The 27,975-nt window shown below is 42.3% G+C and overlaps 1 protein-coding gene across 1 annotated transcript in view; it reads left to right on the forward strand.

Annotated features, from left to right (window-relative positions):
- The window catches only part of RAB3C (RAB3C, member RAS oncogene family), a 311,560-nt gene that overhangs the window by 23,237 nt on the left and 260,348 nt on the right, over positions 1–27,975 (forward strand). Inside the window, exon 2 of the mRNA XM_030192278.1 lies at positions 11,193–11,420. Within this exon, the coding sequence (XP_030048138.1) occupies positions 11,193–11,420 (228 nt within the window). The remainder of the gene's footprint in view (positions 1–11,192; positions 11,421–27,975) is intronic.

Below are 27,975 nucleotides of genomic sequence, written 5' to 3' on the forward strand. Positions count from 1 at the left end.
ATGGGTAGCAGCATCACTGGAAGCGCTCCCCTCCGTCCCAAGTCCCGACGTCGTCTCTAGCAGAAGCTTCCTTATTCGTTCATTCTCAGTGTCCCGCCCTCGAGGGCGGGACACTGAGAATGAACAAATCAGGAAACTTCTGCTAGAGATGTCAGGACTCAGGAGGGGAGCACTTTCAGTGACGCTGTTGCCCATGCGGTCGGACTCAGACGGAGCCGGTAAATTTAAAATAAAATAAAAAGGATCCTTGGGAGGAGAAGACGGCGCCAGGGCGGGCAGGCAGTTGGACATGGGAGTGGGAGGGCAAGGGAGAGAGGACCATCTGGACATGGCAGGGCTCAGGGAGAGAGGGGAATTGCTGGATAGGGATGAATGGAGGGGGCAGGGGACAGATGGGCATGGATGGGAGGGCAGGGCTCAGGGAGAGAGGGGAATTGCTGGATAGGGATGAATGGAAGGGGCAGGGGACAGAGGAGCATGGGAGGGCAGGGAGAGGGGAGAGGGGAATTGCTGGATAGGGATGAATGGAGGGGGCAGGGGACAGATGGGCATGGATGGGAGGGCAGGGCTCAGGGAGAGAGGAGAATTGCTGGATAGGGATGAATGGAGGGGGCAGGGGACAGATGGGCATGGATGGATATGGATTGCAGGGCAGGGCTCAGGGAGAGAGGGGAATTGCTGGATAGGGATGAATGGAGGGGGCAGGGGACAGATGGGCATGGATGGATATGGATTGCAGGGCAGGGCTCAGGGAGAGAGGGGAATTGCTGGATAGGGATGAATGGAGGGGGCAGGGGACAGATGGGCATGGATGGGAGGGCAGGGCTCAGGGAGAGAGGGGAATTGCTGGATAGGGATGAATGGAAGGGGCAGGAGACAGAGGAGCATGGGAGGGCAGGGCTCAGGGAGAGGGGAATTGCTGGATAGGGATGAATGGAGGGGGCAGGGGACAGATGGGCATGGATGGGAGGGCAGGGCTCAGGGAGAGAGGGGAATTGCTGGATAGGGATGAATGTCTGGGAGGGCAGGGGACAGAGGAGCATGGATGGGAGGGCAGAGCTCAGGGAGAGAAGAGAAATTGCTGGACATAGAGGGGAGGGAAGAGAGATGAAGGAGATGAAATGAGGGAAAAGGAAGAGAGGAGAAAAACTGCACATGGATGAAGAAAATAGGCAGAAGCTGAGGACCAGAAATGAAGAAGAAAGGAGGAAAGGAAAGAAATAAATGGAAAGGAAGCCCTGGGAATGGAGTTAAGAGAACAGATAGCAGCAGAATCGGATACTGGGCCAGCATGATCAGAAAAACAGTCACCAGACAACAAAGGTAGAAAAAAATCATTTTATTTTCATTATAGTGTTTGGAATATGTTCACTTTGAGAATCAGGTGCTCAACATTAAAAATTTATATTTATTTACTTATTTATGGCATTTTATCGCACATTAAACATGAATTAGATTGGAACCTGGGATCATTTAATTTTTTTCCCTGGAGTAATGCATTGCCGCCACCCCCCCCCCCCCCCCTTGTGTTTTAACAACTTTCAATAACTTTGTGTTGTCTGCAAATTTAATTACCTCACTAGTTATTCCCATCTCTAAATCATTTATAAATATGTTAAAAAGCAGTGGTCCCAGCACAGACCCCTGAGGAATCCCACAATCTACCCTTCTCCATTGAGAATACTGACCATTTAACCCTACTCTCTGTTTTCTGTCCTTTAACCAGTTTTTAATCCACAATAGGACACTACCTCCTATCCCATGACCCTCCAATTTCCTCTGGAATCTTTCATGAGGAACTTTGTCAAATGCCTTTTGAAAATCCAGATGAACAGTATCAACCGGCTCGCCTTTGTCCACATGTGTGTCACCCCTTCAAAGAAATGTAATAGATTTGTTGGCTCTGTCTCATTAATCCATGCTTTTGAATATGCTCTGTAATTTTGTTCTTTATTATAGTCTCTACCATTTTGCCCAGCACTGACGTCAGGCTCACCGGTCTATAATTTTCCGGATCCTCTCTGGAACCTTTTTTTAAATATCGGCATTACATGGACTACCCTCAAATCTTCTGGTACCACACTTGATTTTAAAGATAATTTACATATTACTAACAATAGTTCCGCCAGTTCATTTTTCAATTCTATCAGTACTCTGGAATGAATACCATCCAGTCCAGGAGATTTGCTGCTCTTCAATTTGTCAAATTGTTCCATTACATCCTCTAGGTTTATAGAGATTTCATTCAATTTCTCCTCAGCTTCGAATACCATTTCTGGCACCAGTATCACTCCCAAATCTTCCTCGGTAAAGACTGAAGCAAAGAATTCATTTAATCTCTCCGCTATGGCTTTGTCTTCCCAGATCGCCCCTTTTACCCCCGGTCATCTAAATGGGGGAACCACACCGGATACCAATATGTGAGTCCTGGCTAATTTTTAGCTGAGACCAGAATAAATGTCTTATGCAGGTGTCAGTGCTTGACTGAATATTGGCCGGGACCCGCATATGTATTTTCACCTGCCTTGAGTCCAATCAGGCCCAGATATTCAGTGCCGGCACCCACACATGGCCCAGCCCTGAATATTCAGGTTTAATTTAGCCAGCAACAGTGTTGTAAAAAAACGCTGCCTGCCACCAGCTGAATATTGACTGGTTAACTATATAATGAAGAAAGAGCACTTTTTGAAATGCCTTTACTTTTTCTGATTGTCCATTTCTACAGTATATGATAAGCTAAGCAGCAAAAATGTAAAGAAGCATCCTAAGGTAAAACAGATATCTACCAAGCTGCTACATCCACATGGGGCTCTGTGGTGTTTTATATGTTCCATTTGATTTCATTTAAAATGTGAAAACTTATTCCTGTATGTGTCTTTGGGCTTTTTGTCATTTCATTCATGGTAGTGTTTCCTATTCAGTTTTTAATTGTTGCTATAACAAGAGACCCAGGTAAAGTAATGCGCCATATGTTTTTCTTCTGGGTCTCTCATTATGATTTTTTATCATAAATGCAAAATGAGAGAAAACTATTACCAAATAGAATTATAAGTGATTTACTGTCTGCTCTGCCCTTCAATTAGCAGATTTAGCAATGAGGCTGTGGACTGGCCAAGCTAATTGATTTTTTTTAAACAAAATTAATCAAAAAGGAAGACTTTCCATTTATCTGATTATATTTCTAAATCTTTAGATGCATCTTCTGTTTTATAATTCTGTGGTTTTGAAGTATTAAAAAAAAAGCTAAAAGCTGCAAAGGTTAGGACATTAAATCAGGCATGGATGTTGTTTAAAAATACCGTCTTGGAAGCCCAGGTTAAAAGGTGAAATGAAAGAGGCTATTAGAGCCAAAAGAATGTATTCAAAGAATGGAAGAAGGACCCAAATGAAGAAAACAAGAAGCAACATAAGCAGTGGCAAGTTAGATACAAAGCTTTGATAAAGAAATTTAAAAGAGAATATGAAGAAAAACTTTCCACAGAAGTAAAAACTCACAGTAACAACTTTTTCAGGTACATCAGAAGCAGACAGCCTGTGAGGGAATCGGTGGGACTGTTAAATCATGAAGTAGCAAAAGGGGCACTCAGGGAGGACAAGGACATAGTGGAGAAACTGAATGAATTCTTTGCTTTCGTCTTTAAAGAAGAAGATGTAAGCAATCTATCTATACCAGAAATGGTTTTCAAGGGTGATGATGCAGAGGAATGGAAAGAAATCTCGGTGAACCTGAAAGACGTGATGAACCAAATCTACAAATTAAAGAGTAGTAAACCACCAGGACTGGATGGCATGCATTCCAGGGTACTGAAAGAATTCAAACATGAAATTGCTGATCTGCTGTTAGTAATCTGTAACCTGTCGTTAAAATCATCTATAGTACCTGAAGATTGGGGAGTGGTCAATGTAATGCCAATTTTTAAAAAGGGTTCTAGGGGTGATCGGAAAATTACAAACCAGTAAGCCTGATGCCAGTGCCAAATAAAATAGTGCAAACTATTATAAAGAGAAAAATTATGGAACACATAAACATGGTTTAATAGGACTAACTCAGCATAGTTTCAGCCAAGGGAAGTCTTGCCTCACCAATTTGCTTCATTTCTTTGAAGGCGTGAATAAACATGTGGATAAAGGTTTGCCGGTTGATGTAGTGTATCTAGATTTTCAGAAAGCTTTTGACAAAGTTCCTCATTAGAGACTCCTGAGAAAGAGAAATTTAAAGAGCCATGAGATAGGAGGCAATGTTCTGTTGTGGAGTAGGAATTGGTTATTGGACAGAAAACAGAGAGTAGGGTTAAATGGCCATTTCTCTCAAAGGAGGATGGTGAATAGTAGAGTGCCACAGGGATCTGTACTAGGACTGGTGCTATTTAACATATTTATAAATGATCTAGAAATTGGAATGACATCTGAGGTGACACAAAACTATTCAAGGTTGTTAAAACACATGCAGATTGTGAAAAATTGCAGGAAGACTTTAGGAAATTGGAAGACTGGGCATCCAAATGCACATTGGGAAGAATAATTTGAATCATAGTTACCTGATGCTAGAGTCCACCTTGGGGGTCAGCACCCAAGAAAAAGATCTAGGTGTAATTGTAGACAATATGCAGAAATGTTTTACTCATGTGTGGCAGCGACCAAAAAAAGCAAACAGGACGCTAGGAATTATTAGGAAAGGGATGGTAAATAAGACTGAGAATACTATAATGACTCTGTATTGCTCCATGGTAACATAGTAGATGACGGCAGAGAAAGACCTGTACGATCCATCCAGTCTGCCCAACAAGATAAACTTATATGTGCTACTGTATGTGTATACCTGACCTTTATTTGTATCTGCCATTTTCAGGGCACAGACCGTAGAAGTCTGCCCAGCACTAGCCCCACCTTCCTTCCACTAGTCCCGCCTCCCACCACCGGCTCTGCCACCCAATCTCCGCTAAACTTCTGAGGATCCATTCCTTCTGAATAGGATTCCTTGGTGTGACTTCACCTTGAGTATTGCATTAAGTTCTGGTTGCCATATCTCGAAAAAAATGTAGCGAAATTAGAAAAGGTTCAAAAAAGAGCGACCAAAAGGTAAAAGTATACGGTAGTACCTCAGAGTTGTTAATTGTATGTTTTTCTGATCTTTTTCTTTTCTCTTTGTGGTTACGAGAAAATTCATATGCCTGCATTTAACGGTGTTCAATCAAAATGTCGTTTTGAGGCTATGTTCTCTTTCTGAGCCATTACAATCTGGAATGCACTTTCTTTATTCGATCTGAAGCTGGTTATATGCAATTGCGTAAAAAACTAAAAACTTTTTTATTTGATTAATTTGATTGTGTTTAATCATTTTTTTCCCTGTGATTTCTCGTGTTGTTCAGAGTTTTCTTTCATGTTAACCTCCTTGAACCTCCCATTGGGACTAGTGCAGTCTACAAGTCTCGGATTAGATTAGATTAGAATTATTTAAAGTCCCTCTCCCTCTGAATCTATAAATGGCACCCAAAGTTAGGTGTGCAATTGAGCACATGATTATAGAATAGGGTCCTTTGTGTACATAAATGAATTAGCCCTATTGGCACTTAATTGGTGATAACCATCAATGATTGGCTTTAACAATTACTAATTGGTACTAATTAGAAATTACACATGTAATTGATCTATGCCTCTGTTCTCTAAACAGCACGCCTAATTTCTATAGCACACATCTCCTAAGGGGGTATGGCCATGGGAGGGGCATGGGCAAGTCAGGGTGTGGCCGGCATTTAGGTGTAGTTTTATAGAATACTTGCATTTACATGCCCAAATGCCAGTAGTTAGGCACAAGCATTTATGCCAGATTTGGCTGGCGTAAATGCTTGCACCTAAAGTTAAATCACCTTGAGTGGACCTGATAGTATTGATGTGGGGACTTACTTTACATATGATTTACTTATGTCCCAATCATCCACAATTCTACATATATCACAGAGAGAAAACTAACAACTTATAGCAGCAGCTTCAGAGAGCATTTTCCATCTCACAGATAGGCTGCAGAGAATACCTTCTCCTGCTTTAGACTTAGCCTGGCCTCAGAATGACATCCTATAGTATATCTCCTATCACCTTCTCCCACTACTCCAACCAGAGTTACACCTAATCACACTGACCACCCTTCAACATCTTCTGTCCTTCTGTGACTGTTCTCTTGTGCTTGACTGCTTAAATATTTTAAATTTAAATGCTTTACTTTTTGTCTATTAGATTGTAAGCTCTTTGAGCAGGGACTGTCTTTCTTCTGTGTTTGTACAGCGCTGCGTACACTTTGTAGCGCTCTAGAAATGTTAAATAGTAGTAGTAGTAGTAGTAGTTCCTTAGTAATACATAGTCTATACTTTTTTAATATAATGGGGATCTTTAGAATATTCAACAGCAGTTCCCATCTGGGCACAGCGTCCCATATACTTATGGCGCTGTATACATCTTCATTGATCAACCCGATTTTTCAAATTATTTTTTTCTTTTTCTTTTCTTATCGCTAATCTTCAACAGTCATATTCCACAAACATTGATTTTTAGCTTTGAAAATAACAAAATAGTAAAGTACTTAACTTTGGCAGCACTTTTACAACGAATCAACGAATCAAACCTCTGCCGACATGGCCAGGTTTCGTAGTTCAAACCAAAAAAAACAAAAAGGCACACAACTGCTTACAAAACAGTAGATAAAAAACAACAAAGCAGTGGAATCAAATGCATTTATTTGGAATAATACCCCACGTGGCCACGTTTCGCCCTCAGGCGGCGTCAGGGGTACAAACTATAAAAACAAAACACAAATGTAAAAACATATATAACCATTTAACAATGTCATAAACATTGGATGTTGTTTAAAAATACCGTCTTGGAAGCCCAGGTTAAAAGGTGAAATGAAAGAGGCTATTAGAGCCAAAAGAATGTGTTCAAAGAATGGAAGAAGGACCCAAATGAAGAAAACAAGAAGCAACATAAGCAGTGGCAAATTAGATACAAAGCTTTGATAAAGAAAGTTAAAAGAGAATATGAAGGAAAACGTTCCACAGAAGCAAAAACTCACAGTAATAACTTTTTCAGGTACATCAGAAGACAGCCTGTGAGGGAATCGGTGGGACTGTTAGATCATGAAGGAGCAAAAGGGGCACTCAGGGAGGACAAGGACATAGTGGCCAGGTTTTGTAGTTCTTCATCAGGGTAGAGGTTTGCTCATAATCTGCTCTTGCAAATGAAAAAAAAATGGCTGCCATTTAGGCATGAGTATGTGGACTTAAGCTAGCAGTTCTACATGAAACTGCCATTATAGAATTTATGCTTAGTGCCCTGAATCTTGGGGCTTATCTTTAGGTGCCATTTACTGAAGCTACCTCTCTCTGTTTGACAGAATGTGTGTCTGTCTGTGTATCTTATGTTTTGTTTGAACTTTTGTGTCTATGTTGTGTGTGTTCTCTGTGTGCTTCTATATCCATATTTGTGTGTTTATATCCTTGTGTATTGTCTAGATGTATGCCTGTTACTGGAGAACATAACATAAGAACATAAGCATTGTCATACTGGGATAGATCAAAGGTCTATTAAGCCCAGTATTCTGTTTCCAACAGTGGCCAATCCAGGTCATAAGAACTTGGCAAGATTCCAAAAGAGTAAAATAGATTTTATGTTGCTTATATCATATCAGATATAGGCAGTGGAGTTTTCCCAAGTGTTTGTCCAGACTTTTTTGAAATCCTGCTAAGCTAACTACTTATATCACATTCTCTGGCAATAAATTCCAGAGTTTAATTACATGTTGAGTGAAGAAATATTTTCTCTGATTTGTTTTAAATTTACTACTTATAGCTTCATTGCGTGCCCCCTAGTTTTAGTATTTTTGGAAAGAGTAAACACGTGAATCACGTCTACCCGTTCCACTCTACACAGTATTTTATAGACCTCTATCATATCTCCCCTCAGCCGCCTCTTCTCTGAGTTGTAGAGCCCTAGCTGCTTCAGCCTTTCCTCATAGGGAAGTCATCCCGTTCCCTTTATCATGTCCATTGCCCTTCTCTGTACCTTTTCTGTATCTCTCTGCATTATAGTTAGCTCACAGTACTAAATAGGTGGTGGGAAGTGCATCCACAATGAACGTCTGTACACTTACCCCTGAATTCTATATATGGCACCTAAATTTGGATGCGCTGCTGTTATGTGTGTGTGCAACCCCCCCCCCCCCCCCAAAAAAAAAAAAAAAACCTGGTTAACAAGCTTTTAGCCATCAATAATTGGGTACAAACAACCAATTATTGATTTTAATTGGCACTCACTAAATTTTGTGCCCACATCTTGCTGCTTGCTATTCGATACGACATGGGGCCTAACCCCCATAGCATGTAACTCAAAAGGGAGCATGGCCATGGGTGTATCATGGGTGTTCCGAAAACCTCAGCATGCCTAACTTGGGTGCCATCATTTATACCAGGTTTCAACAGGTGTAAGTCTGGCGCATAAGGTTAGCTAGAAAAATCAGCGCTATGTGCTATTCTATAAAGGTTCCTACTTTTATAGAGTAGTAGTTAGTGCCTATTGTTTTTTCAGCACCTATTTGTGACTCTCTCTGGGAAAATGTGACTAAGGTACTGGATCCAAAAAGTTGAGAATGGCTGATTTTTTTCATGTCATTGGTCTATAAACAGCCTGTAAAACTTTCACGTTTGAACTTCTGTAACTTTTGTATTTTTCAGGGCCAGCTTAACCATTGGACCAGGTGAGGCTGTGGCCAGGGCACAAGCCAAAATACCCAGCCGCTGACTTCACCAAGCCTTTTGTTCCATACCCCCAGGCCCAGTCTTTACCCTTTTCTCTTCTCCCCTTCGCACATGGATCCGGCACTGCTCTCTCACCTCTCTCACTCCCCAGTGGTTCTGTAAAGTTTACATCAGTTGCTGGTGACAGCAGCAGCAGCATGACAGGCTGCCTTTGGGTCTTCTCTCTGCCGTGTCCTGCCTCCTGTGATGCAATTTCCTGTGGGTGGGACCTGGAAGAGGGAAGGCCCAGGGGCTGGCTGAAGGCAGCCTATCATGCTGCTGTTGCTGCCACCGGTGACTGACATAAACTTCACAGTACCGCTGGCAAGTGAGAGAGGTGAGGGAACAGTGCCACACCTGCAGGGAGAGGGCCAGAGGGGGAAAGAGAGAATAGACCTGGGGGAGGTAAGGGAGGGGTGCTAAAAGTAATATGGTGGGGGGGAGGGACCACCCAAGCATGTTGGTTCAGGGTGCCACTCTCCCTTGAGCCAGCCCTGGTATTTAGTTACCTTTTTCCAGAGATGGTTACATTTTTGAGCACCGTTTACTGAATCTGGTCCTTACTGCAAATAAAGTACTTTTCCGGACATGCTGGGAATTCCGTCAACAGTTGGTGCACAGACTTTGCACTTACCATGCATTAATTTTTGCATTTAGGGTGCTGTAAGTGCAAAGTATTACCATACTTCAGTAAACAGGTCTCTTAGATTAAAAAGGAGCCGACTGATGTGGTAGCAATGGCTGTGCAAACCACACAGGGTATAAAATTGCTCCCAGCACACCATCTTCTCTCATTGGCAGTGGCAGTGACAAGGTGGACGGGGGGGGGGGGGGGCACCAATAGGCAAGTTGCACAGCTTACAACTATAGCTCGGTATTGAGCTACTGTTATAGAATAAGGGGGATATGTTCCTAATTCAGGTGTGTAAATATTCACCACATTTCACTTGGTGCAAATGGCTATGCCTAAAGTTAACATACACACAGAAGAACCAAAGCCCTTGCAGACTTGAAGACACACAGAAAACAGTGAAGGTGACTCAATAAGATACGCTGATGATTCTCTAAATGTCTAAAAAGTTTATTGTCCAACACAAAGACTTGACACGGCCGTGTTTCGACCCACTTGGCCTGCCTCAGGAATCTCCTAATGTTATCTGTATCATCAAACAAAATGCTGCTGGATAATATACTGTGGAATCTTATTATCCATCACTAGCGTTAAACTTGTCGGGAACCACTGCACACCAGAGTATACGCCAGGGGCGTAGCCAGATTTCGGCAGGAAGGGGGGTCCAGAGCCCGAGGTGAGGGGGCACGTTTTAGCCCCCCCCCCCAACGCCGCTGACCCCCCCCCCCCACCATTGCCGACCCCGCCACGCTGCCACCACCAACTTTGCCCCCCTGCCGACAACCCTCTCAACCCCCCTCCCACTGCCAACCCGCCATCGCCTACCTTTGCTGGCGAGGGACCCCAACCCTTGCCAGCTGAGGTCCTCTTCTTCCCGCGCAAGGCTTCCTTCTGTTTCTGACGTCCTGCACGTTGTAGGTACAGGACATCAGAAACAGAAGGAAGCCTTTTGGAGTGGAGGAGTGGCCTAGTGGTTAGGTTGGTGGACTTTGGTCCTGGGGAACTGAGTTCGATTCCCACTTCAGGCACAGACAGCTCCTTGTGACTCTGGGCAAGTCACTTAACCCTCCATTGCCCCATGTAAGCCACATTGAGCCTGCCATGAGTGGGAAAGTGCAGGGTAACAAAGGCAGGTGACAGCGGGAGGGGGGTCAAGAGGGTCATCAGCAGGGGGGTCCAGGGCAAAATCTGCAGGGGCCCAGGCCCCCTGGCCCCACATAGCTACGCCACTGGTATATGCAACTGTGCCATCCACTGTTCACAAGACAACAGCACCATTTGTCTTGTGAACAGTTGATGGCACAGTTGCGTATACTCTGGTGTGCAGCGGTTCCCACCAAGTTTAACGCTACCAATGGATAATAAGATTCCACCATATATTATCCAGCAGCATCCTGTTTGATGATACAGACAACATTAGGAGACTCCTGAGGCAGGCCAAGTGGCCGAAACATGGCCGCATTGAGTCTTCGTATTGGGCAATAAACCTTTTAGACATTTGGAGCATCATCATTGTATCTTTTTGAGTCACTTTCACTGTTGTCTATGCACCTAAAGATAAGCAAGATTCCCGGGCATAAGCGCTATTCTATAAACCATGCCTAACTTTAAGCAAGGCTCATGGAATAATGTTTTTTTTTCAGCGCTGATTTTTTTTAGGCGCCTTATATATAGAGTCTAGCCCTAAATGTTAACTTAAAATAGCTATCTTTAGAGCTTATGATGATGTAGGTTCACTCTACTGGCATCTTTAAATATCCTTTTATTTTGACTTCCAGATGGCTTCTGCTCAAGATTCCAGATATGGACAAAAGGACACATCTGACCAGAACTTTGATTACATGTTCAAACTGCTCATTATTGGCAACAGCAGTGTTGGGAAAACCTCCTTTTTGTTCCGTTACGCTGATGATTCATTCACATCTGCTTTTGTGAGCACAGTTGGCATTGATTTCAAGGTAAAAACCGTGTTCAAAAATGAGAAGAGAATCAAGCTACAGATCTGGGTAAGTTCTGAAACCTGCTGTCTTTCAGTTACTGGTGTTGGTGCGTCTTTTTTTTTTTTTTTTGTCCTCTACACGGAATGCTCACTCTGGGCTCCCCTGCACTGTTTCTGCTACCAGGGCACTCTTGGTCCAGTATGTGTCAGCTGCCTTGCTTGCTGGAACATTACAAATGTATTTTGGAATTCAGCACAACATATCATGCCAGGTGTGGCTTGTAGGGGATGTGGATGGATGCTGGGTCATATGGCAGACACTCTTCGCAGGGCCTCAGGGGTTAAAAAGCAGGGCAAAAAACAAGACCATGTGCAAAAAATGCAGTTGCTCACTGGCAGTGAATGTTTATACATTTATTTTATATACAGGCAGATAAGAGAGAAAGATATACTGCACATAATGCCATTCCACGGCATATTTTCAGCATTTATTTTCTTATCCAAGCTGTGAAAGAAACATTGGGGCCCTTTTACTAAGCTGCATAGGCACCTGCAGGCGTACAACGCACATCAGTTTGGAACTACCATCCGCTACCGCGTGGCCCGGGTGGTAATTCCATTTTTTACGCGTGTCCGCTACACGTGCCCGAAAATATATTTTTATTTTCTAATCCACGGTGCTAGCTGGGTGGTAATTGGCATTGTATGTGCGCTGACAGTTACTGCCCGGTTAGCGCACGAGATCTTACCGCTAAGTCAGTGGGTGGCAGTAAGGTCTCAGACTCAAAATGGACCCGCGCCAATTTTTATTTTGCCGCACGTCCATTTTCAGCCAAAAAATCCCCAGGCCTTTTTTACAGGCACACTGAAGAATGGATCTGCGCGCGTCCAAAATACATGCCTACACTAGCGTAGGCCATTTTTCAGCGCTCCTTAGTAAAAGGACCGCATAATCGCTATGAGAAAAAAGTGCCATTGGTCTAGCATTTTCTCAGTTTTGCAGACTAGTGTGATGCAGACTGAGTTCGATTCCCGGCACAGGCAGCTCCTTGTGACTCTGGGCAAGTCACTTAACCCTCCATTGCCTGCCGCATTGAGCCTGCCATGAGTGGGAAAGCGTGGGGTACAAATGTAACAAAAATAAAAAAATTAAAAAAATGCAGATGAAAGATGGTTTCTCCGGATGTGTTTAAATACTTACAATACACCTGCTTGAAATGGAGCTTTTCATTTTGGTCATATCAGGCATAAAAATTGAAAACAGGATTGGTGATGGAAACATCCCATTCTGTAATAAGTGAGGGATTAAGGAGGAAAGAACCCTTGGGCATCAACTCTGGTGCCGGAACAAACACTGTCTAGTCTACAGCAAACAGATCATTCAAAAGGATTTTACTGCTTTGCCTCAAGCCCAGAGGCTACAATTCTTTCAATGGGTGACATAAAACAATCAAGTGGCAAGCTGCAATTACTGTGGCTTGGATCTGGCTTGCTTTATGCCTGTCATTGTTAGCACCTTCTGGTCTGGCTGGGCTATATTTAATTGGTTTGTCTTTATCTGCAGTTCTGTCGTGGGTGGGGCCATATGCTGTCTACGTAGGTATAAGGCTTCTGGACTTGAGACGTGCTGGGTGACATTACACCTGGATAGATTGTGCACTTTGGGCAGGAGATATTATTTTTGTATAGATTCAGCAAGCTGTCTCCTTCACATCTGCTGCCCTGTGCATGTTTCAGTCCCTGTAGAAGAAAAGAGAGCGAGAATCCCTTATGTATGAGTGTCTTATAAGAAAAAAGGCTTCTGGGTACTGGATTGCAGTGCCATTAATCTTATATTAGTAATTTAAAAAGCTGCAGCCAACTAGATGGCACCCGAAATATTTGCAAAAGTCAAAAATAGTTTTATCACTAGATATCCCATTCATGGTCTAGAACAGGAGTGAATAACCACTGTCCTCCAGGGCCACAACCCAATTGGGGTTTCAAGATTTCCACAATGAATATGAATGAGATTTCTTTGCATACAATGGAAGCAGTACATACAAATCAACAGGATCAGCACGAACATACCTAAATCTCCACTACCCAAGCTGCAAAGGACTCAAATACAAATCAACTTACGCATCCAGCTTTTCCAATTTAAACGCACAACTATGGAACGCACTGCCAAAAGTCGTAAAAACAACATATGACCAGCTAAATTTCTGGAAATCACTAAAAACAAACCTGTTCAAAAAGGCATACCCCACTGACCCAACATAAAAGCCTGAATACCTGCAACACAATGAAACCAAAGCTCGTAATGGACATAACTCAACTCTTCCTGTCTAAGATCCCACAATGTGTCTATCACACATGAACCTTATTCTACCACAATATCACCTTGTATTTGTTCATACTGGAATTGGCGAACGCTGATACGGTACTATGTAAGCTACATTGAGCCTGCAAATAGGTGGGAAAATGTGGGATACAAATGTAACAAATAAAAATATTCATTGTGGAAATCTCGAAAACCCGACTGGGTTGTGGCCTTCAAAGACCATGGTTGCCCACCCATTGTCTACTATTATTATTATAACATATGCCGCATTATCCCGAAAGTAGGTAATGATTACAACAATATAGAAATAATAATATTCTACAGAGATGGAGAAATATGGCAATTTGTAGGAATTGATGTAATTGATAAGTGAACCGCTAAATTTGTTACTACTGAATTGCAATAGAATAAGAAAATGTTATTTTACTGTTTGTTAGAGTAAACTTTAGTGAGATGGATTTTGAAATGAATTTGAAAAGAAATGAGCTTTCAATAATTTACGGAATTGTAGGTAATCTGAATGAGATCTAATAGATTTAGGAATAGAGTTTCAACAGTTGAAATAAGTCTAGAATAAGTTGGGGGGATTGTTCTCAAACAATTTCTTGCATTTTAGCTGTGAGCCATTTAGTCAGGGCAGAGAGTGGTGAGAGCAGAAATACTTTGTAGTTTTGAAAAACGTGCACCTGTGTGGCATATGACGAACCAGGCAAAAGGGGCTGAATTACCACTCATTTGAAGCTTGAGAGCAGTAGTACTGTTTGTTGCAGCATCAGCCCAAGCATGTTGGCATTTCATAATCATAATTCATAATTCAAGTACATTACAAAAATAGAAATAAAAGTATGAAAAGGGCTACAGCCCTGAAAACTCCAGAATCAGCCTTTCACAGCTACTGGGATGAATGAATGAAGGATAGACTTGTATGCTTGAAACTTTCACTTAGGGTGTTGAAAACAATGTTGATGCAGCCCTCTTTTATATAGTACAGAAACAGTTTAAATTGGTGCAAACTTTCTATATATTGATGGAAAACCTGTTTGTGTGATCCGTATTTTGGGGCTCTTTTGCTTAAAGGCGCTAGGGCTACCGTGCAGGTAGACAGTATGTGGCAAAACAGCACTAGCACTGGGCATGTCCAGATACCCAGTGGTGGTTTTGTTTTTGCTGCGCTAGAAAATAATTTTGGGGTCCTTTTACCGAGGTGCGGTAAAAAAAACCCTGCGGTAGTGGCGGGGGCCGTTTTTACTGCAGTATGTAAAAAATCCCTAAAAAGGCATGGCCATGCGGTGATATTTCTCTTAGGGCATGGCCATGCAGGGGAGGTGGGAGCACTTACTGCCACCCATTGAGGTGGTGGTAAGGGCTACCAAAGCAACCCGGCAATGACCGGGCAGCATGCAGCGCTGCCCGATTACCACTGGGTTAGCGCTATGCTAGAAATTATGGAACTGTTTTTTGTAGCACTGGAAATAGCACGCAATCAAGGTGGAACTACAGCCGGCAGCTGCGTTGGGCCGGTGGTAGTTCTGGGTAGCCATGCGTCAACCCTTTAGGAAAAGGGCACCTTTGTATTTTCTAGTGTGGGGGTGGGAAGTAGGTATGCCCATCGGTAATCAGGCACCACGCAGCACTGCCTGATTAGCACTGGGTTAGCACGTGAGCCTTTATCGCTTGCTAAATAGGAGGCGGTGAGGGTTCAGGCAGTAAATGGCCATGCACAAATTTTTTTTATTAGCTCATGGCCATTTTCAACCTCCGTATAAAAAATAAGGTTTTTACTGCCACTGTATTAAGTGGCCTTTGGTGTACAGCAATTCCACACACCCAAGTTACCACAGGCCACTTCCTACCACAGTTTAGTAAAAGGACCCCTTAATTTGCAGGTACACATACACACTTGCAGACACTTATTTATTTATTTATTACATTTGTATCCTACTTTTTCCCACCTATTTGTAGGCTCAATGTGGCTTACATAGTACCAGAGGGTGGTTACAGACTCCGGTGTGAACTAATACTGAGTGGATAGATAGTACAATTGATTTGATTTGGAGAGGTTTGTCCCATGCAGGTTGCAGGGGTGGGATTATGTGTCAAGGGATCGAGAATTGTCCGTTTCTTAGTTTTTAATTGTTGTGTTTTGTTGTTCGGTGTTTATTTTGGTTCTGTGGGGTATGCGTTTCTGAAAAGGTGAGTCTTCAGGCTTTTTGCGGAAGTTGAGATGATTATTCGTGGTTTTCAGGTCTTTTGGTAGTGCATTCCAGAGATGTGTGCATATGTAGGAAAAACTCGACGCATATGTTGATTTATATTTCAGGCCCTTGCATCTTGAGAAGTGAAGCTTTAGGTACGTTCTTGTGTTTCTGGTTGGTAAATCGATTAGTTTGATCATGTAGCCCGGAGCTAGGCCATAGATTATTTTGTGGACCAGAGTACAGATCTTGAAGGCAATTCACTCTTTGATTGGTAGCCAGTGCAGTTTTTCACAAAGGGGTTTTGCACCATCAAGAACAGAGGATAAAATCAAAACATAACTTTCAAAAAGAAAAGTGTACGAAGAAGGATAATAAAAAGGGGTTTATTACAGCGCTTTTCCTGAACAGCTAGAGGAATGGTCCGCAAAATGTTTTACTCCTTTCTCTTTTCCTTCTGCCTTTTAAAAAATGTTCAACAGCTGTAAGAGCCCCACATGCTCTCCCAAATGTTTCAGTTATGCAGAGTGGCAGTGACATGATTTTTCCAGTGCAGAGCAGAATTAACTCATTAGTGGGTCCTAGGCCAACAAGGGCATTGGGCCCTCCATTGTAGTAGAAGCACATTTTATAACTCCCAGAAATTGGGTGCCACCTGGTTCAGACTGCAGAGGAAGCAGCTCTGACAACTCCTGCTGACTGGAGGACAATTCACATGGCCTGGGGATAATAGACAGATCTTGGTGGGTGGAGATGGTCCATAGATGATGTTCTTGGGCAAAAAAACTGGCTTAGGAAGCATTAAATTAGCATATCTGAGTGGGCCTCTGCTAAACATTTGGGGTGCCATTGGGCCCCTGCTAAACATTTGGGGTGCCATTGGGCCCCTGCGTCATCTGAGTAGGCCCTCTGTCCCACTCTGTGGCCGGCCGTACACTCACAGCCAGACCTTCTCTCTGTAGACTTCCTGGAATTCGACAGGCTTGGGAATGGCACTGGATTATGTAAGTGATAATTAACTGGGTCAAGAGATTCTTCCTTCCACTCCAGCTGCAATGGGGAAAGGAAACAAGTTCAGAAAGGTTCTGGCAGAAAATTATCATTGGATTGAAGGAATAGCCTAGTGGTTAGTGCAGGGGCCTGAAAATCAGAGGAACCGCATTCAATTCCCACTGCCTCTCCTTGTGACTCTGAGAAAGTCACTTAACCTTTCAATGCCCCAGGTACAAAATAAGTGCCTGTATATAATATGTAAACTGTTTGAATGTAACCACAGAAAGGCGGTATATCAAATCCCACCCCCCAAAAAAATCAAAGCAAAAGTACACACAGGTTTTTGCTTAGATTTGAGCCCTATTGCAAACTCCATGGACAGAGGTACCATGGAGTTTGCCACAGAGTAGGCTGTTTTAATTATTGCCCTCCCCCCCCCCTTGAAAATTAACATGCAGATTGCACCTGCTTCTTTTAAACATCATTTTTGTACCAGAAAATACATGCATAGTTTTAATGAACCAAAACCATACATGTTTCTCTCATTCTCACCCATCATATCCCACCTCCCCCCCATACCACCATCTCACTCCATGGGTAAAAGTATTCTCATTGTCAGATAACATGCATACTTTTACCTACGGACAGCTTGGGTAACAATCAAAGCCCTGCTTTCTATGAATAAAATGCTATTTTACCTGTGGAAAATTTAGTTTATGACATTTGCAGCTGGTACAAAATACCGCTGCAAGGTTGGTAACTGGAGCTAGAAAATCAGATCATATTACACCAACCTTATATGAATTGCACTGGTTACCTGTTGAAAAATGGATGGAATTCAAGATGTTGTGAATTTGGGTTGCCCTTCATGTGGATTGCGTTCGTCTCAGAAAGGACTTCTTAAACTACCTGGTTTGGACATTGTCAGGTTGACGTGAACTCGAAAGTGAGCGTTTCCTTATATTGGACCCTTATGGAACTCATAGTTGCAGTGTTTTTCTGACTGTTGCGGCCCGTTCTGATTGTTCTTCATATTATGGCTTTCAAAAAGCTTTAAAGACCTTACTGTTTCAGCAATATTTTAGTTGATTCCTAAAAATGTTTTAATGATGTAGTTCTCTGTATGATTTATACACGCTGTGTGATGTATGTTTAATTATTTTGTTGTAAACTACTCTCCATCAAGGAGGAAATATTGACTGTACCAGTTGTCAGGATCTTTGTCTTCATGTTAAGGTGCAGGCCCATTTTGAGACTATGGGCCCTTTTTACTAAGGTGTGATAGAGATTTTAGCGTACGCTAAAAATTAGTGTGTACTAAACCTAGAGACACCCATATATCCCTATGGATGTCTCCAGCTTTAACATGCGCTAAAAACGATAGCACATTTACAGCATGGCTTAGTAAACAGAACCCTGTGTTTCTTCATCTTGATAATCAGATGTTTCATATCATCTTCACTTTCAGCCAATAATGTGGTCTCATTGGCATAGTGAAGGTTGTTGATGAGTTTTCCGCCAATTTTCACACATCAGGTTTCATTATATGGTCCTACTTCTCTGATGATTTGTTCACCATATAGATCAGTGATTCCCAAACTTTTTCAGCCCGCCACCCCCTTGATTCCATAAATGTATTACAGCACCCCTCCCCCCCCCCCCAAACCATTGAGGCTTATACTGAAAACAAATTATTCAAAATTTTGATTAAGGTTTTTATTTAATTAATAACATAAATAATACCATTTAATAATATTAATGATGAGATTGAATTTTTTATTTAATTTACAACACAAAAATAATTCACATTTTTCAAAAGACAATTTTAATAAAATAATGTACCACCTACTTGATCTATTAAACATGTTTATTGGGATGGATGGGCTTGATACTAGTTTCTCAATGTCTGGTTTAAAAGGTACTGTGAGGATATTAGTAAATGGAATTTCCTTGTCCTTGAAAAATTGCTCAACAACACGAAATAATGACTTCCCTTTTGTCTGTTATTAGTTGCCTTGCAAATAACATTTCTTGAGTTCAATTTTCATCTTTTATGAAGTGCACATAAGTGAGAAGCAAGGATTCATTGCCTGGCAAAGTTGATTTGCCCAACTGTAATGCAAATTCTGTTGTTCTTAGTGTACTGCACAATGAGGGGGGTGGGATTCTATATATGATGCCTAAAAAAATCTGCGCAGAAAACATTTCCGCCTAAACCTATTCTATAAGCCTTGCCTAGATTTAGGTGTGGTGTATAGAATAAGCTTGGGAGGAAATTATAGCACCTAAATCAATGCACTTCCGTTTACACCAATGAAAATGTGGTGTAAATCCCGGCACGAGGATTTAGGCACATTTTATATGTGAACTATGTTTTATAACAGCATGCATAAATTTTGGAATGCCCACGAAATGCCCATTTCCCAAACCTGGTCCTGGAGGCACCCCTGCCAGTCAGGTTTTCAGGATATCCACAGTGAATATTCATGAGAGAGATTTGCTTGCAGTGGAGGCAGTGCATGCAAATCTCAATCATGAATATTCATTGAGGATATCCTGAAAACGTGACTGGCTGGGGTGCCTCCAGGACCAGGTTTTGGAACCACTGATATGTTGCCTTTCTGTGGAACAATCAAAGTGGTTTACATGTTGTATTCAGGCACTTTTTCTGGCGTTAGGAAGGGAAGGAGATATTGAACACCTGGTGGAAGGAGGTTGGAAAGGGAACAAAAGATGTGGACACCTTGCTTTTGTAAAATGCTTTGCAAATTATGAATGTCCAGATTTGGGAGCCCGTTTTCTACCTGGGCTACGTATGGGCTTCGCATGTCTTCCGCAAATTTGTTCACCTCACTTATTTCTCCCTTTTCCAGATCATTGCTGAATATGTTAAAAACACATCTGTCCCAGCACAAATCCTTGAGGCACACAACTACTTATCTTCCTCCAATGGGAAAGCTGACATTTTAGTCCTACTTTCTGTTTCCTGTCTTTTATACAGTTATCAATCCAGACTAGGATATTGCCTCTTATCCCATGACTTTTTCATTTCTTGAGGTACCACTGGTAAGAGAAGGCAATCAGAAGAAAGAGGAGGGGAATGAAAGATCTGAAATGTAGGGAAGGGAAGGGAGAGATACATTTACTAAAAATATGGACAGTAGTCCTGTCAATCCTTACTCTTGAATTGTGCCAAGTACAAGCTTCCAATCCAAGCAGCTGACAGAAATGTGGATTAAAGTGCCATGTTGCTATCCTATAGATTTTCATTGTGACTCAATAAATGAAGTGCACTCTTTCAGCCATGTATCTCCGAGTTTTTCCTAAATGCCACAGCTGTCTACACTTCTTTTGTAAAGCAAAACTGCTGTAATTATATTTTTATTGCACTTGAGTTTTGAGTTATTTGGATTTCCTCCACCATTTCCTGTTGCTACAATTTTACTTGCTAAGCAGGATTTGGACAAGTACATTCAAACCACTTACACTCTAATTTGCTTTAGAACACAATAGATTTAGATGCCAGCCACCATTATTCTGCAATTCTTTCTGCACAGCGGATCATTATTTGGATAAGGGAGGCTATGGCAACAGATGAACACATTTCTTAGGAGCAGCATCTAATACCTGCTATATTGTACTGCTTCTGGGGATCATTTTGGTTGAGCATGACAACTTTCATCAGGATGCATCTGTATTCAGTATATTAGCGTTATCATTCTTTCAAAGGTTTGTTCTCTGTCTCCTTACACTCATAGTGTACTAGTTTAGGGCCTGATATTCAAAAACAGCTGAATTCCTACATCTAGGAATTGAAGGGGCCCTTTTACTAAAGGTTTGGCACGCGGAAACAGGTTGGCTGTGTGCTAATCCGGATCTATTGCCAGAGCTCAGCAGTAGTTCCCACCCCCAGTGCACGCTATTTCCGGTGCTACAAATATATATTATATTTTTGTAGCGCCGGTGTGGCGCTGTCCGATTACCACTGGGTTAGCACGGGAGCCCTTACCGTCATGTTAATATGTGTTCTAGCTTGGGACCTATCCACTGGAATGGTGGTGGGCCAAGCTACACAGCTTAAAACAGCTGAAAAGCACTAACTTGAGAGTTGGACGTTTGGTCCCAGTCGAATTGTTATTCATACCCCGGCATTGTTTGGAGGGAGTTTAGGTTTACAAGTAGAGCAGACTGAAGTGCCCCTGGTGAGACCAGAAACTGGTGAAGTAGTGGATTTCTGGTTAATCACATACACCGTGTTGAACACTGATTGGATACCTTTTTTATTCATTAGAGAGGTAGGATTAGGACCTTTGGAGGTATTTAGCCTTTTTGAAATAAGTAGTCCCACCGAAGAAGGAGCTACTAGAATTTACCCCCCCTACACAAGTAGCCCCTGATGATATATCAAGCCTTGGTATATTTTGGAATAGTGATAGTTGTAATTGCAGCTCTTGCTAAAACCCTAGGACTAATTCTGTTACTTACCTTAATCATTAGCCGTCAATTGCCATTCTTACAGTCCTGATACAGTGTTTAATCATGAAAACTACCAACATGATGTGCCTAGTCCTCCTGCTGTGTGTGTTCACCATGCCCAATGTGCAAGGAACGCAGAGTTTAGAAAGTTTTCTGCAGAAAATAATACCCAACTACAAAATAACATTACCCACTACTAAGGAAACGATTACAATAACCCTTGATGTATGTGCCTACACTATGTGTGGTGAACATCCTGTGCAGCAGTATCTGTCAGCTTCTGAGATATACCTGTGTCCCTTTTCCACATGCGGAAGTTGGGCACAAGTATGGTGGTACACAGGTACATGGGTTCCCTATTCAGGTAATGAAATTACAGATCTCAAAAAGAGTATTTCTATTATGAAACTACGAGTGTTTAACAGTTGTCCAATGACCAAGTGTAATCAGGTGGCTATCACTTTCAGAGGAATAACTGCTGTTACGTACAGAACCTATTCCTTAGGAATTGATACCACAGGCAGGGATCCTGTTGGAAAATTTCAGATTATTCCCCCTCCCCAACCAGAACAGAACCCCTTGATGCCAACCAAGATCCCAGAAGTAACGATTCCCTATCAAATTGTACCGATTAATAATTCCAAAGATTTAATGGCACTAGAAACAGGGTTTGGGGATACTAATCTGTGGCTCGAATGGGCCCATTATACTACAAAGAGTTTGAATGTTTCTAACCGTTATTTTTGTGCCCATGCAAGGGCAGAACCAACAGTTGTCCCCTTTCCTTTAGATCTTTACAATGATCCAGATGGTTTTTGGTGTATGTTAGAGCTATTACAGGTAAAAGAAGAAATTAATCAGTCTTGTCAACACCTTGACAAACATCACCCCTACTTACCCCCTCGGATGAGGGTACCACCTGCATTCAGGATTCCAGATCCTGCTACCAGATATCAGACTTGTCTGGAACGATATGGGGTTAGAAATACACGGTTTCTGGGAAATTTGACCAATTGCAATACTACCCTAGAAAGAGGGGCTCTGCGAGGTCTGAACCTCACAGACTTTTCACAGGCTAGAGCAGATGTATGGTGGTATTGTGGAACCCACACCATCCACCATACACTTCACAGAAGTTGGACAGGCAGATGTGCCCTAGTCAAATTGGTAATTCCAATCATTATAGCATCCTTGATTCCTCCTCATAGCAGCTCTTCCTCATGAGTGAAGAGACATGCAATGCCTGGATCCTTTGATGATCGGGTCTATATAGATGCAATTGGAGTTCCAAGAGGGGTCCCTGATGAGTTCAAAGCCAGAAACCAGATTGCTGCAGGGTTCGAATCTGCCTTCTTTTGGTGGTCTACGATTAACAAAAATGTAGATTGGATCAACTATATATATTACAACCAGCAGAGATTTGTAAATTATACTAGAGATGCGGTTCAAGGAATTGCAGCGCAGCTAGACGCCACTAGCAGAATGTCGTTACAAAATCGATTAGTGCTTGACCAGATTCTGGCGGCCGATGGCGGGGTGTGCCACAAAATAGGTACACAGTGTTGCACCTTTATCCCCAACAATACTGCTCCAGATGGATCAATTACCAGAGCTTTGAAAGGCCTTACCTCACTGTCGAAGGAATTGGCTGAGAACTCTGGTGTTGATACATCTTGGACTGGTTGGATGGATAAAGCCTTTGGTAAATGGAAGACATTTATCATTTCAGCAGCCACCACCATAATCATAGTGGTTGCAATTTTTGTATTAGTAGGATGCTGCATAATCCCTTGTGCTAGAGGCTTAGTAGAACGCTTAATTGAAACTGCCATAACAAAAAAGACAACCACAGGACAATATGTCCTGTACGAAAATCTCCTTCCCAACACCACAGGAGATAACACATTGGACTATCTCCCTATGAGATGGACCAATCGCTATGCAAATGCTAGAGACAATGTAGAAATGTCTGCAACTGTATAATCAGGTAATAGCACACAGGGATGCAATATAATAACATAAAGCTTTACAAAATGATGTGATCAATAATCAATATGACTATGTAATCCATGCAAATGTATACTCAAGATATAATCAGTATATAACCAAAGAATTAATGATTGTTAGCAATATATATATATATATACACACACATATGTAAGAGTAAGATTAAACCTGCATATTAATAGGTTGAAAAATATTATTGTTGTAATTATAGTATGTAACTTAATCGCAGATATGGGTAAGCCCCAAGAAAAATTGGAGTAACCGAAGTAGTGCCTATGTTATGACCTGAATTCCAAAATTTAGACCATACTGGTTTTTAATTAGACTCTCCAATTCAATAGTGTTATAGGATACCTTCTGGAATGGATGGTACCATGGTACGTTAACCCTGGTGTCACCCTATGAGATAGGGTGAAGAGGGGAATGTTAATATGTGTTCTAGCTTGGGACCTATCCACTGGAATGGTGGTGGGCCAAGCTACACAACTTAAAACAGCTGAAAAGCACTAACTAGGCCTGATAACCAGCTGATGGCCTTATAGCAGAGAGCCTGCAAGAGCAGGACTGCTTGGTGAGTCTTAATGAAACCTGGTACAACTTTCAAATTGAGTGTAACACTTAAGATGTAGAAATTAATGACAAAAATGGTAAAAAGCTTGGTTCTTAAAATGGAGTTTGTCTTTATAAAATGGCTTCCAGTATCACAAGATATAAAGACACAGATCTCTCTCAGTATTACGAAAGAGGTTTTAAAAGTGTTGAAATTGGCACTATGAAGAAATCTTTGAGAGGAGGGGCAGGTGGGCACCTGATCTGCGGTTAAGTGTGATTCAGAGATGAAGCAAGATTAGAAAAAAAGTCCCTCTCCAATTGAGTTGTATGGGGACCAAATACTATATAAGAAGTGGGCATCAGAGCTATCGTTGGAACGTTTTCCCCAACGCATCTCAGGGAGCGAAGCTCTGGCCGGTTGAATCCAGAATCTGTCCGATGAATGTACCAAACTGAAGTCCTGATTTGGGTGAGAATAAAAAGACTATTTCTTTCACTAAACTGTTTCTGTCTTTGTTTCAATCTATTCTCTCTCCTCCACCTGTTTCACAGAATACTACACACACACAGAAGTAAGATTTCTCACTCACATACATTTCATGTGGGAACATAAATGGCCAAAGATTCACTTAGATCCAGATAGACAGAAAGCTGTGGTCATGGGAATTAGATTTGAACTGCGCCTTCTGTTACCCCCCCAGCGCCGATACCCATGGAATGGGGTGTCACTGGAATTCAGGGAGGCGGTGAACAAGATCTTAGAAGAACAAACCCTCTGTACACCTCCGTGGGGAAGGGTCCTGCGGGGGTCTAGAGAGGGGTAGATAAAAACAGTCACCTCAATGGGTGGCGGTAAGTGCTGCTCCCTGAAATGGCCATGCAGCAAGTGGTTCACTTACCGCACGGCCATTTCTTTTCCAGAAGAAAAGACAACCTTTTACCTGCTTCGGTAAAAGGAGGCCTCAGTGCGTGTCAAAAACACGCGCCGATGCTAGCGCAGTAAAAGGACCCCTAAATTAGGTTCCTAAATTTGTGCCCTATTTTCAGCCCAACGTAAGAGTGTTAGCTTTCAGCTACAGATTCATCTTAATTTAGGAGCTTAAAAGTTATGTTTATAATTGTAGGCCTTTTTTTCACTGCTTTGTCAGTACGATTGACAGAATTTGGATTCTTTTTTTACATGTCTTTTTGTTTTCGCCTTATTGATGCCCAGAATCACAAGGCTTTTTACCATCTATGATCCATTGAGACTTCTGATGCAAGCACATTAGCCGAAGAAACAGTGCTGTATCAAGTCCTTTGAGTACTTTTATGCAATAAATTTGTTTTTACATATCTTCATTGTCCACATGGTTTCTTCTGGTAGTGTCTTGTTGACTACACTACTTTGTTTTTCCAGGATCTACCCTCCATAGTGTTCTACGTTCCTCCACTTTGTGGTACTCCTTTATGTATAATTTTAGGCCTGACATTCATTTGCCTAGATTTACGAGCCTAGTGATGAACTTCTAAATTTTTCCCATCCTACAGTAAATCCACCTGTTGCCACCCACTTTTTATACTCCTCAATGTATGAGTTTAGTGAAATTTCAGTCACGCATTTGATAAACTGTGTTTCTGTGGTACAACCAAATTGGTTTACATATTATGGGCTAGATTTTGTATATGGCGCCTGAGAAATCCACGTAGAGAAAAAATATGCTTAGGCGTATTCTGTAAAGTATGCCTAAATGTTATAGGATAGGCTTAAAGTTCCACGTGGTATATTGAATAATGCTGAGCACCTTTCTCATGTCCAAATTTAGTCACATCCATTTAGGCCATGTTTTACTTGGTGTAAATCCCAATACCTAAATTAGACACAGAGCGGGTGTATTCTATAATAATGCGCATAGATTTTTGAAACACCCTTACCTGCCCATTCCATGCCCATAACCACATCCCCTTTTCAACTGTGCTACTTGCAATTTACACACAGTACGTTACAGAATATACTTATCGAGTTCTGCACATACATCATAATGCCAATTAGTGCTGATAATTGCTTGTTAACATCCAATTAACAACGCTGATTGGCTAGTTATGCACATTGTTATAAAATACGCTTTGTTTCCCACTTGGGTAGAGAGGTGTAGTAGCCGTGTTAGTCCACTTTTAAAGGTAATCAATTGAAATCAAACAAAATAAAACATGGAAAAAAAATAAGATGATACCTTTTTTATTGGACATAACTTAATATATTTCTTGATTAGCTTTCGAAGGTTGCCCTTCTTCGTCAGATCGGAAATAAGCAAATGTGGTAGATAACAGTATATATAAGTAAAACATCCAAGCATTTCATTGATAGTCTAACAGGGTGGGGGTGGGTAGGAGGTATGCATGGGAACATCAAAGCATTTCAGAGATTAGACACAAATCGGAAGATGGCCGGCCTTCTCCTAAAGCCGGCCAAATCGGTATAATTGAAAGCCGATTTTGGCCGCCATCAACTGCTTTCCGTCGCGGAGCCGGCGAAAGTTCAAGGGGGCATGTCGGCAGGGTAGTGAAGGTGGGACAGGGGCGTGGTTAAGAGATGGCCGGCTTTGGCCAATAATGGAAAAAAGAAAGCCGGCCCTGATGAGCATTTGGCCAGCTTTACTTGGTCCATTTGTTTTCACAACCAAGCATCAAAAAGGTGCCCGAACTGACCAGATGACCACTGGAGGAAATCAGGGATGACCTCCCCTGACTTCCCCAGTGGTCACTAACCACCTCCCACCCTGAAAAAAACAACTGCAAAAACTTTTGTCTTTTTTTTTTTAGATTATGTCCTTTGCTATACCTCCATCCCTGCGACTGCAGTTGAGGACGTCCAAAATGAGGATGTTTCTGTGAGAAGGACATCCATGCCTGTGCTATGCCTCTGATACCCTCTTTATTTATTTGGATTTTGGATCACAAGTAGCAACAGTGGGATTTGAACCAGCCACCTTTGGAGTGCAAGACCAGTGCTTTAACCACTAGGCCACTCCCTTCCCTTGAAATTTGGCCATTCTTGTGGGGGGGGGGGGCAGTATGCAGGTTCCTGGGGGAGGGAGGTATGTATGTGTCAGCGAAGGCATAACAAGGGCATGGACGTCCTTCTTTCAAACATTTTGGACGTCCTCAACTGCCCCTCCCCCCACAGGGACGGCCAAATTTCAAGGGAGTGAAATAGAGTGGCGGAGTGGCCTAGTGGTTAGAACACTAGTCTTGCAATCTAGAGGTGAGCAGGTGGCAGTTTAAATCCCACTACTGCTGCTACTTGTGATCCAAAATCCAAATAAATAAAAGAGGGTGTCAGAGGCATAGCAAAGGCATGGATGTCCTTCTCACAGAAACATCCTCATTTTGGACGTCCTCAACTGCCTCTCTTCCCCTCCTTAGGAACGAAATTATGTTCAAATGAGCTAACAGCAAACAGCTCATTTGCATGCAATTTCCTTCATGCATGCCTGTTCCCTTCTGGATCGGTAAGGGAAGGACTTTTTCCATTCAGTTAGTGGGACCAGTGCACTATGAATGCTGGCTCTTCCCACAACCAAATACCTTGGTTTTAGCCGGGTTTGAGATGGCCGGCCTCGGTTTCCATTATCGGCGAAAACCAAGGCTGGCCATCTCAAACCCTGCTAAATCCAAGGCATTTGGCCTGCCCCAACTGTATTATCGAAACGAAAGATGGCTGCCCATCTTTTTCGATTATACAGGATGCCCCACCCCTTCGCGGCGCCGTCCTCAGAGAAGACCGCCCTTATAGATGGACGGCCCCATTTGATTATGCCCCTCAATATCAACTTTACACACAAGTATAGCAGTATTTTGAGCCGATTTTCCCACATTCATATCCAATTCTTTATGGCTATCCAGAGAGTTTCCAGGGTCACCACCTTGGGGGCAGCTAACTCATCAGCTGCCCTACCATTTCTTTGCTCAGCCACCAATTCCACGGGAGAGGTCCTGCCACCTCCAGCCTCTATTCCTGCTTGTGCTACTGAAGCTTCAGTCACCACCTCCACTTTGGCTGCCATTGGACAAGGCAGGTATTAGCCGCTGGGGGG

The sequence above is a fragment of the Microcaecilia unicolor genome, chromosome 2 (assembly GCF_901765095.1).
Source record: "Microcaecilia unicolor chromosome 2, aMicUni1.1, whole genome shotgun sequence".
Taxonomy (NCBI): Eukaryota; Metazoa; Chordata; class Amphibia; order Gymnophiona; family Siphonopidae; genus Microcaecilia; species Microcaecilia unicolor.